The sequence below is a fragment of the Salvelinus namaycush genome, chromosome 22, assembly GCF_016432855.1.
Source record: "Salvelinus namaycush isolate Seneca chromosome 22, SaNama_1.0, whole genome shotgun sequence".
Classification (NCBI taxonomy): domain Eukaryota; kingdom Metazoa; phylum Chordata; class Actinopteri; order Salmoniformes; family Salmonidae; genus Salvelinus; species Salvelinus namaycush.
Genome location: NC_052328.1, coordinates 9,827,611 through 9,845,216, shown reverse-complemented (window position 1 = coordinate 9,845,216; position 17,606 = coordinate 9,827,611). Strand labels below are relative to the sequence as shown.

Below are 17,606 nucleotides of genomic sequence, written 5' to 3'. Positions count from 1 at the left end.
GAACACTTTTGAACAAATGGGATGTACTGTAGCATGTGAAAAGCATGGAGCTACTTGTTTACATTGCTGCTTAACATGATACGGGGACTTGAGTTAGCAAGTCACAGGAGGTGGTTCTAAAGACATAGAATGAGGCACTGTGGAGGGAGACTTAGCCTGCATGTGACCACTAAGAGACCAGAAGAGGAGATGGAGGATGGAGATAAACAGGAGGGTATGGAAGAGTGGCAGAGAGGGGGGGGGGGGGCTTGCCAAATCATACGGTCTACACCTTCTTGATCAAAGACAGAGGCGAGCTGCAATCCATCTCTTTGCACGGAGCAAAAAAAAGTTTGCCTGTCTTGTGAGACACTTTTACAAGCCATTATACAACAACTCTAAACAGCTGATTTATGCCCGCTCCTGGATGCTTGCGCTCCGTTACTGGAATGTAGGGAATTTTAAAGACCCCTCCTCTGCTTGTCCCGTCCGCACGCAGACAAACGGAGCAGGCGCCGGGTTGAGTGCTCTCCCACCAGTGCTCCCACGGCAGGGCAGTGAAGGAGAAAGTAAAGAATGCCAGAAGATGAGAAAGAACTCTATTTTGTCCTTCTCTTTTTTTTCCTTTTTTTCCCCCTCTGTTTCCATTTCGCATCTCTTCTCACGCCTTCTCGCCTTTTTGCTCGTCTTTCTCACTTTCCAAGTGTACTGTACTGTGTCGGCCTATCGTCTTCACTTAGAGTTTCTCCATCTTTTACTCTCAAACCTCAGTCTTTTTCTCTGAAATATACTGTATCATACCATCAATGATACAACTTTGCACAATCACATATTATTTCACTCTTTTGAAAAAAGTAAAGGGAAATAGGACACATTTTATTTATTAATGCCATTGAATAAAAACACAAGTACTGTATATTATGCATAGGATTCTTTGTAGTTTTGTTAATAAAATGGTCGTGTGACAAACAAAACAGTGCCTTGATAAACATGTTAAAAGTCAAACAAGATGCATTATATTTATAGAGAAACAGGGCTTTAGATTGTGTGTCAAAGCAACCTTTTTTATCTACAGCAAAAGCCGGGATAAGAACACTAAACTACCCTTTAATCTTAATTTAATTGCAAAATAAAAGGCACAATGGATTTGGTTTAGTAGTAATTCAATAGCACATGCATCTCTCAATACTGGTAGCACAACGCACAAACAATAAAAGCATTGAGACTTCAAAGAAGCTAAATTAGAAACTTATTTTGAAAATAAGGACATAATCAGCTCTCCACATGCCATGGACTGTATCTTGACAGGTTTGTGAGACATTTCTCATACTTCTCTCGTTCTGTATTTCCCTTTCACCTCTTCAGCTTTGGCATTGCTCAAGGTCTGCTCTTTGCCTTGGGGTCACCCATGATGTTGAGTACATCATCAAGAATGGAGGGGCCCAAATCGAGTTCAAGTGACAGAAGTGACCCAGTGATGTGGGAGATTGAATACTGTGACATGCTCTTGTCCTTGGAGAACTCAAAGTCAAAGTCGCAAAGGCGCCCCTCGTCCACCCCGCTGTCCCTGTCCACCCAGTCTCCATTGCAATCAGAGAGCTTTTTCTCGAAGCGGAGGGTAATGTCATTGTTAAAGCTTCTAAAGCCATTGCGGTTGTCATTTCCGTTGAAGCCACCATTACCATTGCTGTTGCCATTGATGTAATAGGTAGGTGAAGGCTTTTCATACCCGTTTTCACCATTGTGCTTTTTATGATTACTTTTGGAGACTTTCTTCGTCTTTGGCTTCTCTGTTTTCTCTATCAGATCCAGCAGGACGTCTGGTTTGGTTGTGACTTCTGTCGGATGTCTGGTCGGGTCGCTGCTGAAGACCTCGATGGAACGCAACAGGGTTTGAATTTCCAGGATGCCAGCCCCGTCTGGGCTCCCTAGGGGAGAGGTAGGGACCCGCCCTACCATGCAACCCAGGGGGTCTGTAGCAGGCATAGAGAACACGGCGGTGGAGAGGTGGGGTAGGGTGAGGGCCTGGCTCCCCCCAATTGAAGGGAGCGAGATGGCGTTCTTTAGAACTGGAGAGGGTGTCTCGGGAAACTGGGCGTCAGATGCGCTGTTGGCCCGCAGGAACTCGTTGTGGATGCTGTACTGCGGACGGAACACCTCACCTTTCCCAGGCAGGAGCTCAAACTTTCCCTGGAGGAAGGACATGTCCCCGAAGGCGTCCCTCTCGCCGCCCTTTCCGATGTGGATGGTGTGGCGGAAGTCCCCCAGCGGTGGGCTGATCATGTCTGGGGACAGGATGTCTCTCAGACGACACTTCTTGCCTTTCTTGCTATTTGTGGACTTCAGGTAGATGGGTGCTTTGGCAGGCATGGTGGTCACTGGCGAATAGAGCTCAGAGATAAAGGACAAAGAGGAGGACACTCCTGGAACTTTAGGATTGGTGAAGAACTTCACACTGAACACAAGGTCTCCCTGGGGAGATGAGGAAATTACATTCTCAATGAAACGGCTGTGTTGTCTTTGCCTGCTCCGGAGATAGCTTTGATATTTGTGTCATTAATCAGGAAATCCAAGTTGATCAGGAGTCCAAGTTCTCACCAGTGTTGTCTATGAGGTTGCAGAGTGGTCAACCAGACACTTTTCTGAGGAAAGAAAGGGAACAAAAGGAGATCAGATATTTGATCCAGTTTTTCCCCTGAACATACAGTTTATCAGTCAAATCTGGGGTATGTTGTGCCAAGATGCTTGAGCCAATGTTACATTTTACATTCCAATAAAATGTTGATACATAGACATTTCTCCAACTTCTTCCCTAGAATCCCAACTGGTCTGTCACTGATGATCTACACTTCATGTCAATCCCCATTCAAATAACAATATAAAGTTACTTACACAAGACCTCAAAATAAATCGTGGACAAACACAGAATGTCTTCATCCCCAGTTCCCCTCATCCCCATGCATTTGGAGAGCGTAAAGGCCATATGAGATTTGAGGGCAAGGCCTGGTGAACTGAAGCCCAGGCTCAGGCCCATCTGCTCAGACCCTTACGAGGCCCCCCAAGGCTGCCTCCTCCTACATGTGCTAATATGGAACAGCTGGACAGCAGATTGGGTGAAGAGAGGCGAGAGGGCTTTAGTAGGATCAGGGCAAGGCAGACGATGGAGGAGAGGGCTACTGCCCAGACACGCACCAAGAGGGAAAGAGGGGGGTTTGAAGCGATGCAGAGAAAGAGGGAAGGGAGGAGTTAGGAGAACTAACGGTTGGAGGAGGGCTACAAGGGATTATTGGAGGATTTTAAAAGAGGGGGATGCAGATGCTTATTTGTTTTTACTTTGATAGCTGGACGTTCTGTTTCAATCGTCATTTTGACTGAAATACCAGTCATCCCACTGGGCAGTCATCAGTTCAACCTCTAGTTTTGATTTACATTTGATTGTCAACTAACGTGAATTCAACATGAAATCAACCCCAAAAATGTACCATGTCATTGGATTTAGGTTAAAAGTTGGGTGAAAAAAATACAAATCCCTCAAATTCCTTTACGTTGATGACTTTTTGCGGATCCAATCAGTTTTCCACATTGATTCAATGTAATCGCATTGCATTTTTTATGTTTAAATTATGTGGAAACAAAGTTGATTCAGCCAGTTTGTGCCCAGTGGGATGAGTCTACAATCCATCAGGAGGATAATCATAATTGTCAAGAGGTATTACTGTAGATTGTTTTCCAAATATTTGCTTATGACTGTTTTATAAATTAATCTCTCCGAGGCCATTGTGTTGCAATGTACGCATATGATTTAGCTGTACTTGCAGCGATGCTTGCTGAGGATGAATTGAGAGAGGAGAAAACGAAGTGTTGCCTGACAGAATCTAGCAGCCACAGAGAAAAAGACACTGAAGAGGAAGAGTGGAACAGGCGAAGATGAAGGGGCAGGGAGTAGAGGGAGCAATGGAGAGGAGAGAGTAGAAAGAGGGAGAGAGTGCTTGCCCAGTTATATACATATTTACTTGTGAGAGGTCTGTCAGCAGTGACCCTCGCCGACAGAGTGCAACATGGCACAAAAGTGCCTGGGCGTCCTGATCCACCCAAAGAAGTTTGACTGAGAGAATATCCACAGTCTAACGGGACATACTGCAGCCAACAGGCACACTCCTTATCAGAGGCTCTCCGAGTAAGCTAGCTACTTGCTCCCTCTGCTCCCTAACGTTGCCAATGTATGTCACCTGACCCAAGTTTTGACATTACCAACCAGAACGTTCACTAATAGGTCCGGTATCACATCATCAACTTGTATCGATCACATTTTTACTAACATGGCTGAACATTGTTCTAAAGCTGTATCAGTGGCACTAGGTTGTAGTGATCCATATATTTATATGTACATATTCTTATTCATTCCTTTACACTTGTGTGTAAAAGGTAGTTGTTGTGAAATTTTTAGGTTACTTGTCACGTTCCTGACCTGTTTTCTGTTGTTTTGTATGTGTTTAGTCGGTCAGGGCGTGAGTTGGGGTGGGCATTCTATGTTATGTGTATCTATGTTGGTTAATGGGTTACCTGATATGGTTCTCAATTAGAGGCAGGTGGTTTACGTTTCCTCTGATTGAGAGCCATATTAAGGTAGGTTGTTTCACATTGTTTGTTGTGGGTGGTTGTCTCCTGTGTCCGTATATGTTACCACACGGGACTGTATCGTTTGTTTGTAGTCGTGTACCTGTTCGTGCGTTCTTCGTTATATGTAAGTTCACATGTTTTAGGTCAGTCTACGTTCGTTTGTTGTTTTGTAATTTTCCAAGTGTTTTTCGTGTTCGTCTTTGACTTCTGTTAATAAATCATTATGTCATCATACCTCGCTGCACATTGGTCTTCCGATCCCTCTCTCCTCTCCTCGTCCGAGGAGGAGGAAGAGCTAGAGATTCGTTACAGAACCACCCACCAACCAAAGACCAAGCGGCGTGGGAGAGCGCTACAGCGAAACCAGGATTCGTGGACATGGGAGGAGATATTGAATGGAGAAGGACCCTGGGCTAAGGCAGGAGAGAATCGCCGCTCTCGGGAAGAGAGGGAGGCAGCTAAAGCCCAGGAGCGGTGGTTTGGGGAGGCAGCAAGGAGACGTGGCTGGAAGCCTGTGAGTAAACCCCAAAAATTTCTTGGGGGGGGGGGCTAGAAGGGAGAGTGGCGAAGTCAGGTAGGAGACCTGCGCCCACTCCCTGTACTTACCGTGGAGAGCGAGAGTACGGGCAGACACCATGTTACGCAGTAGAGCGCATGGTGTCTCCTGTACGTGTGCACAGCCCGGTGCGGTACATACCAGCTCCTCGTATCGGCCGGGCCAGATTGAGTATTGACCCGGATGTCATGAAGCCGGCCCTACATATCTGGCCACCAGTAAGTCTCCTCGGGCCGGCTTACATGGCACCAGCCTTACGCATGGTGTCCCCGGTTCGCCTACATAGCCCGGTGCGGGTTATTCCACCTCCCCGCACTGGTCGGGCGACGGGGAGCATACAACCAGGTAAGGTTGGGCAGGCTCAGTGCTCAAGGGAGCCAGTACGCCTGCACGGTCCGGTATTTCCGGCGCCACCTCCCCGCTCCAGGCCAGTACCACCAGTGCCTACACCACGCACCAGGTTTCCAGTGCGTCTCCAGAGCCCTGTTCCTCCTCCACGCACTCTCCCTGTGGTGTGTGTATCCAGCCCAGTGCCTCCAGTTCCGGCACCACGCACCAAGCCTCATGTGCGTATCCAGAGCCCTGTACGCACTGATCTTTCTCCCCGCACTCGTTCTGAGGTGCGTGCCCTCAGCCCGGTACCACCAGTCCCGGTACCACGCACCAGTCCTATAGTGCGCTTTGAGAACTCAGTGTGTCCTGTTCCCGCTCCCCGCACTAGCCTTGAGGTGCGTGTCTCCAGTCCGGTACCACCAGTTCCGGTACCACGCACCAGGCCTACAGTGCGTCTCAGCCGGTCAGAGTCTGCCGTCTGCCCAACGGCGCCTGAACTGCCCGTCTGCCAAGCGGCGCCTGAACTGCCCGTCTGCCAAGCGGCGCCTGAACTGCCCGTCTGCCAAGCGGCGCCTGAACTGCCCGTCTGCCAAGCGGCGCCTGAACTGCCCGTCTGTATTGAGCCTTCAAAGCCGCCCGTCTGCCATGAGCCTGCAAAGCCGCCCGTCTGCCATGAGCCTACAGAGCCGTCCGCCAGACAGGAGCCGCTAGAGCCTTCCGCCAGACAGGAGCCGCTAGAGCCTTCCGCCAGACAGGATCAGCCAGAGCCTTCCGCCAGACCGGATCAGCCAGAGCCTTCCGCCAGACCGGATCAGCCAGAGCCTTCCGCCAGACCGGATCAGCCAGAGCCTTCCGCCAGACCGGATCAGCCAGAGCCGTCATCCAGCCATGAGCAGCCAGATCCGTCAGCCAGCCATGAGCAGCCAGATCCGTCAGCCAGCCATGAGCAGCCAGATCCGTCAGCCAGCCATGAGCAGCCAGATCCGTCAGCCAGCCATGAGCAGCCAGATCCGTCAGCCAGCCATGAGCAGCCAGATCCGTCAGCCAGCCATGAGCAGCCAGATCCGTCAGCCAGCCATGAGCCGTCATCCAGCCAGGATCCGCCAGAGCCAGCCAGCCAGGATCCGCCATTCAGTCCGGAGCTGCCCCTTAGTCCGGAGCTGCAGTCCCTCAGTCCGGAGCTGCAGTCCCTCAGTCCGGTGCTGTCCCTTATCCTGGTGCTGCCCCTTATTCCGGTGCTGCCCCTTATTCCGGTGCTGCCCCTTATCCCGGTGCTGCCCCTTAAATTAGGTGGGTTTAATAGTAGGGTGGTCATTGGGAGGGGGATAGGGAAGCTGGGATTGACTATGGTGGGGTGGGGACCACGCCCAGAGCCTGAACCACCACCATGGTCAGATGCCCACCCAGACCCTCCCCTAGACTTTATGCTGGTGCGTCCGGAGTTCGCACCTTGAGGGGGGGGTTATGTCACGTTCCTGACCTGTTTTCTGTTGTTTTGTATGTGTTTAGTCGGTCAGGGCGTGAGTTGGGGTGGGCATTCTATGTTATGTGTATCTATGTTGGTTAATGGGTTACCTGATATGGTTCTCAATTAGAGGCAGGTGGTTTACGTTTCCTCTGATTGAGAGCCATATTAAGGTAGGTTGTTTCACATTGTTTGTTGTGGGTGGTTGTCTCCTGTGTCCGTATATGTTACCACACGGGACTGTATCGTTTGTTTGTAGTCGTGTACCTGTTCGTGCGTTCTTCGTTATATGTAAGTTCACATGTTTTAGGTCAGTCTACGTTCGTTTGTTGTTTTGTAATTTTCCAAGTGTTTTTCGTGTTCGTCTTTGACTTCTGTTAATAAATCATTATGTCATCATACCTCGCTGCACATTGGTCTTCCGATCCCTCTCTCCTCTCCTCGTCCGAGGAGGAGGAAGAGCTAGAGATTCGTTACATTACTTGTTAGATATTACTGCATGGTCGGAACTAGAAGCACAAGCATTTCTAACATTTCTCACAAGCATCTGCTAACCATGTGTATGTGACCAATAAAATTAGATTTGATTTTGATCATAACTTGGTTGCACTCACAAGGAAAACTAAAATACCAAAGGCTGGCCCTAAGGTAATCTACCGAAGGTCCTACAGAGGGTTCAATCAGGACTCATTTGTGGATGAGATTAAGAATGTGCAATGGGTAGAAGTGTGTAGTAAGGATGATCCTGAAATGTCACTAAGTTTGTTTATGAAATTACAGTTGAAGTTGGAAGTTTACATACCCTTAGGTTGGAGTCATTAAAACTTGTTTTTCAACCTCTCCACAAATGTCTTGTTAACAAACTATAGTTTTGTCAAGTCGGTTAGGACATCTACTTTATGCATGAAACAAGTAATTTTTCCAACAATTGTTTACAGACAGATTATTTCTTATAATTCACTGTATCACAATTCCAGTGGGTCAGAAGTTTACATACACTAAGTTGACTGTGCCTTTAAACAGCTTGGAAAATTCCAGAAAATTATGTCATGGCTTTAGAAGCTTCTGATAGGCTAATTGACATAATTTGAGTCAATTGGAGGTGTACCTGTGGTTGTATTTCAAGGCCTACCTTCAAACGCAGTGCTTCTTTGCTTGACATCATGAGAAAATCTGAAGAAATCAGCCAAGACCTCAGAAAAAAATTGTGGACCTCCACTAGTCTGGTTCATCCTTGGGGGCAATTTCCAAATGCCTGAAGGTACCACGTTCATCTGTACAAACAATAGTATGTAAGTATAAACACCATGGGTCCATGCAGCCGTCATACCGCTCAGGAAGGAGACGTGTTCTGTCTCCTAGAGATGAACGTACTTTGGTGCGAAAAGTGCAAATCAATCCCAGAACAACAGCAAAGGACCGTGTGAAGATGCTGGAGGAAACAGGTACAAAGTATCAATATATATATCGACATAACCTGAAAGGCCGCTCAGCAAGGAAGAAGCCACTGCTCCAAAACCGCCATAAAAAAAATCCAGACTACGGTTTGCAACTGCACATGGGGACAAAGCTTGTACTTTTTGGAGAAATGTCCTCTGGTCTGATGAAACAGAAATAGAACTGTTTGGCCATAATGACCATCGAAATGTTTGGAGGAGAAAGGGAGAGGCTTGCAAGCCGAAGAACACCATCCCAACCGTGAAGCACAGGGGTGGCAGCATCATGTTGTGGGGGTGCGTTGCTGCAGGACGGACTGGTGCACTTCACAAAATAGATGGCATCATGAAGAACGAAAATGATGTGGATATATTGAAGCAACATCTCAAGACATCAGTTAGGAAGTTAAAGCTTGGTCGCAAATGGGTCTTCCAAATGGACATTGACCCCAAGCACACTTCCAAAGTTGGGGCAAAATGGCTTAAGGACAACAAAGTCAAGGTATTGGAGTGGCCATCACAAAGCCCTGACCTCAATCCCATGAAAATTTGTGGGCAGAACTGAAAAAGCGTGTGTGAGCAAGGAGGCTTACAAACCTGACTCCGTTACACCAGCTCTGTCAAGAGGAATGGGCCAGAATTCACCCAACTTATTGTTGGAAGCTTGTAGAAGGCTGCCCAAAACGTTTGAACCAAGTTAAACAATGCTACCAAAGGCAATGCTACCAAATACGAATTGAGTGTATGTAAACTTCTGACCCACTGGGAATGTGATGAAAGAAATAAAAGCTGAAATAAATCATTCTCTCTACTATTATTCTGACATTTCACATTCTTAAAATTAAGTGGTGATCCTAACTCACCTAAGACAGGGAATTTTTCCTCGGATTAAATGTCAGGAATTGTGAAAAACTGAGTTTAAATGTATTTGGCTAGGTGTATGTAAACTTCCGACTTCAACTGTATTCATGGGTATAGCTGGTAAGCATGCCCTTTTAAGAAAATGCACTTTGAAGTCAAGCGGTGCCCCATGGATTGATGATGAGCTGAGAAATGTAATGATTCAACGTTATGATGCCAAAAAAGCAGCAGATAAATCTGGCACTCTGTTTGATAAGCAAATTATTGTAAATTAAGAAATCTTGTATCGGCACAAAATTGATATACTATAGTAAAGTGTGATGGGAAAAACTGTGGAGAACGTTGAATGCTATTATGGGTAGGAATTCAAACATGTCCGCCTCTTTTGTTGAATCAGAGGGTATATTAATACAAAACCACACAACATCGCAAACTACTTTAATGAATATTTTACAGGCAAAGTGGACAAGTTGAGGAATTCTATGATTCCAACTGATGGCTCCATGTCATATACCCTTAAAAAAGATTGGATCATGAAGGAGAGGCAATGCATGTTCGAATTTCACCAAGTAGAAAGGATGCTGTTGTCTCTTTCTGATGACATGTCACCTGGTACAGGTAATCTTGATGCCATATTGCTTAGAGTTACAGCTAACCAAATATCTACCCCAATCTCTCATATTTTTTACAAGTGCTTAATGTATGGGGTGTGCCCAGAAGTCTGGAAAGAGTCAAAGGCTATTCCACTACCTAGGGATAAAAAATCTGCATTCACTGGTCCTAATAGTCATCCTATAAACTTGCTGCCTGTGTTAAGTAAATTATTGGAAAACATTGTATCTGTACAAATCAAGGATTATTTCTCATATAACTTGTTTTCAGCATGCATACAAAAAAGGGCATTCTACGAGTACTTCCTTAGCACAAATGACAGATGATTGTTTAAAGTGTATGGTTGACAGGAAGTTAGTTGGTGCAGTGTTGCTGGATTTCAGTGCTGCTTTTGATGTAATTGATCATGAACTATTACTAGGTCAACTCAAATATTATGGTTTTAAGTCTGCAGCTCTATCCTGGATGGAAAGCTATCTATCCAGGAGAAGGCAAAAAGTGTTCTTTAATGGTAGTTTTTCAAACAGTAAAGAGGTTTTCAAACGTGATCCTCAAGGAAGCTGCCTAGGCCCACTTCTCTACTCTAGCCTTACTAATGATTTTCCTTCAGTATTGAACAAAGCAAGAGTGGTCATGTATGCTGATGACTCTACAGTGTATAGTGCAGCATCAGAATACAATGAGCTAACAGATGTACTGAGTAGTGAACTAAGAATGGTGTCAGAGTGGGTTGATATGAACAAATTGGTGTTTATAAAACTAGATGTATTGGGTTCAAAATATATGCTTGCTGAGGATCCCCAAATTAATTTGTCTGTGAACAGAACGCATGTATGTCACACCCTGGCCTCTGTTATATTGATTTTCTTTATTAGTTTAGTTAGGTCAGGGTGTGACATGGGGGATGTTTGTGTGTTTTGTCTAGTTTAGGGTGTGTGTATTGTTTAGGGGGTTGTGTATAGTGTATGGGGTTGTGTTCAGTATAGAGGTTTAGGAAAGTCTATGGTTGCCTGGTTTGGTTCTCAATCAGAGACAGCTGTTTATTGTTGTCTCTGATTGGGAGCCATATTTAAGGCAGCCATAGGCTTTAGGTGATTGTGGGTAATTGTCTATGTCTAAACGTTAGTAGCTTGTGTGTGCACTTTCGTTTTGTAGCTTCACGTTTGTTGTTTTGTATAGTTTGTAAAAGTGTTTCGTTTCGTGTTCATCTTCGTTATAAATAAAAGGGAAGATGTATTCATATCACGCTGCGACTTGGTCCACTCTTTCACCAGAAGACGATCGTGACAATGTAGAGCAAGTGAAAAAAATGAAACTACTAGTTGTCATGTTGGACGCAGCTTTATCATGGGCAGAACACATAAATAACATTGTTATTAAGATGGGTACGGGAATTTCTGTTTCAAGAAAATGTTCAGATTATGTAACATCTAGCACTCTGAATCAGGTGATTCAATCCCTGGTCCTATCACACTTAGAGTACTGTCCAGTTATATGGTCATTTGAAGCAAAGAAAGATATAAAAAGCTCAAAATGGCTCAAAACAGGGCTGGCAGATTAGCTCTTCATTGCTCTATCTGTATGAATACCATCCAAATGCATCAGAATCTCTCATGGCTTCACGTTGAAAACAAATGAATATCCAGTATTCTGATTTTCTTTAGGAATGTTATATTTTTCAAAAACGACAGTATTTTTCATGCCAGTTAGTACATACTAGCAACACACATAACCACCAAACTAGACAGGTAAATTCAGGGCATCTAAGACAACCCAAGCCAAGGACAAATCACCTTAAATCTATAGTTTTATATAGAGCCACAGCTGAATAGAACCCTTTACCAATCCATATTCCTCAGGCAAAAAGTAAATCCACCTTCGAGAATTTTTTTAAAGAACATCTAATGCGATAAACCATATGACTGGGCAGGAAATAGAAAGCATCGACTGAATGTTAAATGTGTTTACTGTCAGGTATTTTATTTGTCTGTGTTGTCTACTTGTTAAATGTTTGTAAAGTATTCATTTGTAATTGTTTGTAATATCTTATTAATTGGTGTTGGACCCCAGGAAGATTAGCTAACGTTACGGCGTTAGCTAATGGGGAGCCTATTAAAAATTCACAAATTCACATTTATCCATGGTACATGTTTAGTGGAGACAGCCATGGACACTTGGCATGGTGTTTATCTGGACTGCAGACCGGATACCTGTATAACTTTGAAGACGACAGACACAGTAGTCTCTTTCAACCAGAGGCATTTGGTGCCTAGACTAAATGAATGATAATATCACCATTGCCCATCTAAATGATAACATCAGTGTTTCCTGTACTAAAAATAATTTGACTTCCCATTGAGTGGAGCAATATTGGCATCTGCATTTCCCATCACACATCTACATTTTTAAGTATAATACAGCAATGGTCATACATAGATTATTGGAAGACTTACTTACTCAAACAATACAAAACCAAAGTGCCAAAAACTGAACATATGGTAGGCTATATGAAGTGATTCAGAGAATGTCCTCGCTTGGAGGGGGTGGTGGGCATTACAACACCTCTCTCTCTCTCTCTCTCTCTCTCTCTCTCTCTCTCTCTCTCTCTCTCTCTCTCTCTCTCTCTCTCTCTCTCTCTCTCTCTCTCTCTCTCTCTCTCTCTCTCTCTCTCTCTCTCTCTCTCTCTCTCTCTCTCTCTCTCTCTCTCTCTCTCTCTCTCTCTCTCTCTCTCTCTCTCTCTCTCTCTCTCTCTCTCTCTCTCTCTCTCTCTCTCTCTCTCTCTCTCTCTCTCTCTCTATATATATATATATATATATATATATATATATATATATATATATATATGCATGACAAGCAGGGTGGAAGGATGCAGAATATGTGTGAGTGGGTCTGAATGGCAACACTGCTCTCTTAAGGGTTGTGTGCATGTTAGTGTTGGAGTGAGTGTTTGTATGAGGTGCTTGACTAGGCTCAGGAGAGATAGCGAGAAGGTTTGAACACGCGCCATGTGTTTGTTTGCTGTGCGTCTGACAGGGAGAGATTGAGAAAGAGAGAGAGAGAAATACCAGACCGTCAAAAGAGTCCTGCGGTGTTTTTTTAAAGGGACAGAAAAGAAAACAAAGATCCCCTGCCTCGCATAGCATCTGACTTCTTTTCCCTTCTCCTTTTCTCTCTCTCCGCCTCTCTCCATACTACTCTTTCCTAGTTGACCTTGACAGCTAAGGCCCACTGCGGCTGGGTTCCGATAGGAGGTCAGAGAAAAGCAAACCTCCAAATCCTAAACCCTTCCTCTCGTGGGTTCATTCCAATGTATGTACTCTGTGCTGTGATTGCAACTGCAGCCATGTTACCTGCCATATATTACATTCCCATACTGCAGAAGGTCACTGGCTTAGGCAGCTACAGTCTGACATACTTATTGATTATTGGACTGCCCTTGCATCAAAGCCAGACCACCTGCTGGGTCTGTGCGGATGGAATACAGATCTGCTATTCTCAAGTGTCATGGGAAATCCATAGTATTATGATGGATGAGCGTGTTATTTTGTTGTAATCAGCTGTATAGTCCCTATATAGAATTCCTCATCCTAGCCAAGTTCCCTCTAGTCCAACAATGGGAAATTTGGCTGGGTGGAAGATTTCTACAGAGTTATACTATTGATAGTATAGATAGAGAGACATCCGTTATGCATCTAAATCAAGGTCAACAGCCGTGTACGGAAAGCGGATGACCTTCAAACTGATCATTCTGGTGGTGGAGTGGAGTTTGGCTGCATTTGGCAGGCATGATTGGAATGTCAGAGGCCACTAGTTAATTAAAAAGGAAGTCGTATTCAGCTCAGTCAGCCCACTCTGTTTTTCTGAGCGGATAACTAATAGCGGACGCCAGCGGTATAAAAGTAAAATGTCTGATATATATATATATGACACATGGGGTATAAACTGATATACAAAACAATGCTTGATTCAACACAGAGTTTTTCAATGTATTATTATTATGCAAAATTCTTGCCACCGACGGAATGTTATATACAGTATATGAATCATAGAACAATTATAGCTCTGCAGATGTTGCTAAGAGTATCAGAGGGCTGGGTTTAAAAAGCTCATGATCGGTAATAGTTATTACTGAAAACACTACATAGATGTCTAAGTACTAACTAAAATATACACATACAAAATATGTGTATATATAAAAAACTATGTATTTGTTATGTACTGTAACTGTGCAAAAAAAAGTACAATTTTTGTAAATGTGTGTATGTATCAAAAAAAAAAAAGAGGGTCTAATATTTATATATTTTTTATTAAAAACGTTATTCTGGCAGGATAACTAATAGAGGACGCAAGCTGTATAAAAAGCAAAAATATCTGATATAAATATTTAAACTGGAACTTTCACTGGTTGTGAAATTGTTGAGAAGGTGCGTACCGGTCTAACTCCTACTCAAGGCCAGATTCACACTGTACTTTTGGAACAGAGCCCAAAAGGAGCAGCGAGAGCAGCAAATGTTCGTTGCCAGCCCTGGGCCCGCCGCGACGCCACTGCAGAATGCGGTCGAGGGTTTTTATTTACACCTCTGGGGAAGGAGGGGGGGGGGGGGTCTGCTGGCGCCTTCCTCCCAAGTGGTTGCTGAGCACCGGTCCAATCATCGAGAGTGGCGAATAAACCTTCTGTGTCACTGGGTCAGCTGTATGTACTGTATCTATGCAGGCATGATGGGGGAGCTGGAGCAGTTCCAGCCTCTAAGGACAGCATTGGGTTCATTACAGACATGGGGAATTCCATGTAGTACAAAGCAAGATCCTGTTAAGGGAATTAGCTATTGTAAGCAGAGAGGGTTGTAGTAGACTAGGGAAGCGCTGAGGGTTTTGGGTAATGGACAGATGATTTTGGGTGAGGGTCTCCTCACAACCGGCTGTTTGGACTATCTGCGTCAGCTTATTATTAAAGCTTGTGTAAGTGTGCTGTATTCTAAACAAGTGCCCATGATGAGACTTTACAGTTTGGTCTCACTGTACACAGAAATGCATCATAGGGGTGACGAACCTAGAAAGGCCTACGTTAAGCATTGAAGCATTGAACACTTTCGGCTCACATTTTGACCTATTTTAGCCATTACCGTTCTTCAAAAAAAAGGAACCACCACAATCCTTCCGTCAAGCAAATGTTTGTCTCATACTAGCATTAGTGGGATATTAAGGTTTTTAGGGATTTCATGGTCGCTGAACATGTCGTTTTGTAAAAACATAGTTATATATTTTGATGTACTGTATGCATGTTGGGCTAGGAGGTTATAGCCCGTGTTTATATTTTAAACTCTAACCTTTAACCCCTTAAATTCTGACATGACCATGAATAGATCGTCCCCTTTTCTTTTCGTCCGCAATTGAAAAAAGAACTAGGGCATACCACAGCAGAGGGTAATGGTAGCCCTAAGAAGACTTGGTCCGAGCTGTTTTGTTACATAAAGAAACCTCAATTATAGGCAGTTGTTCCTCTTGGGGCCTGGTGTGGCTGTGGTGGGAGTGTAATAGAATGGCAGGGTGGTGTATTTGTTCTGTCTGATTCTCCCCTCCTCTGTACCTCCCCACCCCAGCTGTCAGCGTTTACCCCGTGCCACCCGCTAGCGTGGGTTCTGCCCAGTTGTCCTTGGCAGGGCCGGGCAGGAAACCATATCAAAGCAGAAAAGACATGAAGGGAATGACAACACAACCACTCACTGGCAATGTGATGAGTGCAGTCTGATGAGCCTCTCAAAAAACCTTGCGAAAACCTAAAAATAAAATCTGTTCACTCGGGAGATTAACGCAAAGCTCAACATGTCAGAAGTGTGTTGCCGGGCTTAAAATGTCCCCTCTAGGAAAGAAATAAGTGGTGTCAGGTTGCCCCGAACTGCTCACCCCTTGTCATGTAGTGCAAGAACATTTGCTGGACAAACGCACTGAGCGCTGGCGTAAAATACCCCTGCACTCTTTATATCCATAACTGAACACTAATTATCACATTCGACAGTGTTGAACCATGTAGACACACGCTAACAGCAACATTGTCCCTTTGAATACTTAGTCTCATTGAAGGTTTTACCATAACGTACCAAATCACTGTACATGATACGATGCCAGAGATATTCTACACACATTACACACTAACAAGTCTTAAACCTTGCTCACCCTTTCCCTCACCTTGTGTAATTCCTGGGATAAGCTCCTGGTTCCTGTCAAAAGGGTGTCCACTGTCCTCCTGAAGGTCTGCAGTCCTAGTGCTGACTGCGAAAGAGGTGTGTGTGTGGCGTGTGGTTCCCAAACTCACTGGGGCTGACTGACTACTGTCTCTGCCCTGGGGCCGCCCTGCTCTCGCCACTTGCTCTCGGGAGGGATGTCTGCCGGACAGCTGTTTTTGGAATTCCTCTCAGGTTCGATCTAGCTATTCCGCTCTGGAGCTGTAGTCTCCTCCTCCTATAACCCTCTCTCACCGCCGTCTGCAGCACCTGTGTCTGTCTGTCTGCTCCCCTAGCCACAGCTCCAGGTGTTTTTTTATGGGTGGAGTGGGATCCTCTCCTTTTCCCTGGTGTGTCTCTTGCTCTCTCTTCCGTCAGTGGGCAGCTATCTGCTGGGGTGGAGAGAGGTCAGACTGAGGGTGAGGTTGGTGCTCTGGAGTTCTGCTCAGTAGCTAGTTGGATCAGTATGCTGCCTCTGCTGCCGCGCTGGAAGTCCCTCCTTTCCCGAAACAGTGCTGTTTAAACTGTCTGTTCTCTGCCTCTCTCTCTCTCTCTCTTTTGCTCTCTCACTCAGTTCCCCCGCTCTATCCTCTCTCTCTCCTCTTTCTGCCTTGATCTGATCCAATCTGCTCTGTAAATCTAGTGGGCATACAGCAGACACTGTATTCAGGGTCTCTCTCTCTCATAAAATACATTGAGACACTCATTCTCCCACCATTTCCCGTGACTATTTTCAGACCGGCATGTTCATTCACATTCTGGCTCGCTCCTTTGTGCTGCATAGCACAGTATGCTTTATGTTCTTCCAAACATTTTCTCTGTTTCCTACATGGTTGAGTAGGCTAAATCCTACAGGACTCTGCGGCACTGCAGTGATCCAGAGGACAGTTATTAATTGGCTACCAGACAACACATGACATACTTTTGTTAAACTGCTCTCCTGGTGGGATCCCCATATACCCAATTGAAATGTGTGTGTGTGTGAGAACATATCACCTTGGTAACCACTGCTGCTCTGTTGTGACATGGGGGGGGGGGGGGGGGGGGGGTAGAGAGAATGAGAGGAGAAGAGAGACGGGGGATAAAGAGTGGGTGATAGCTGCCTCCCGTTTATGCCTGTGTTTATGTTGGGGGAAAGTAGTGAATGGGTGTCCTCACATGTCCAAATTCTATACTAAGAGTAATCCTGTCATGTTCAATGTAGGACAGATCACAAAATTCCCACTCCTACGCTGAAGTAAATTTGACGTTGATAACTCACTCGCCCTAATCAAATCAAATAACATTTTATTCGTCACATGCGCCGAATACAGCTTACTTACAAGCCCTTACCACTTATTCTTCTTAACTGCATTGTTGGTTAAGTAAAAAATACAAAAATAAAAAGTTAAATAGCAGCAGTAAAATAACAGTAGCGAGGCTATATACAGAGGGTACCGGTACAGAGTCAATGTGCGGCAGCACCGGTTAGTCGAGGTAATTGAGGTAATATGTACATGTACTGTAGGTAGAGTTAAAGTGAC

The 17,606-nt window shown here is 45.0% G+C and overlaps 1 protein-coding gene across 1 annotated transcript; it reads right to left on the bottom strand.

Annotated features, from left to right (window-relative positions):
• Positions 1-844: 844 nt before the first annotated feature.
• LOC120017901 (cdc42 effector protein 3-like) lies at positions 845-16,557 on the bottom strand. Its single transcript, XM_038960858.1, has 2 exons — positions 16,049-16,557; positions 845-2,621 (listed from the first exon to the last, which is right to left on the bottom strand). Exon 2 carries the CDS (start codon positions 2,347-2,349, stop codon positions 1,357-1,359), a length of 993 nt encoding a protein of 330 aa, XP_038816786.1. The 5' UTR covers positions 2,350-2,621; positions 16,049-16,557; the 3' UTR covers positions 845-1,356.
• Between the last annotated feature and the right edge of the window lie 1,049 nt (positions 16,558-17,606).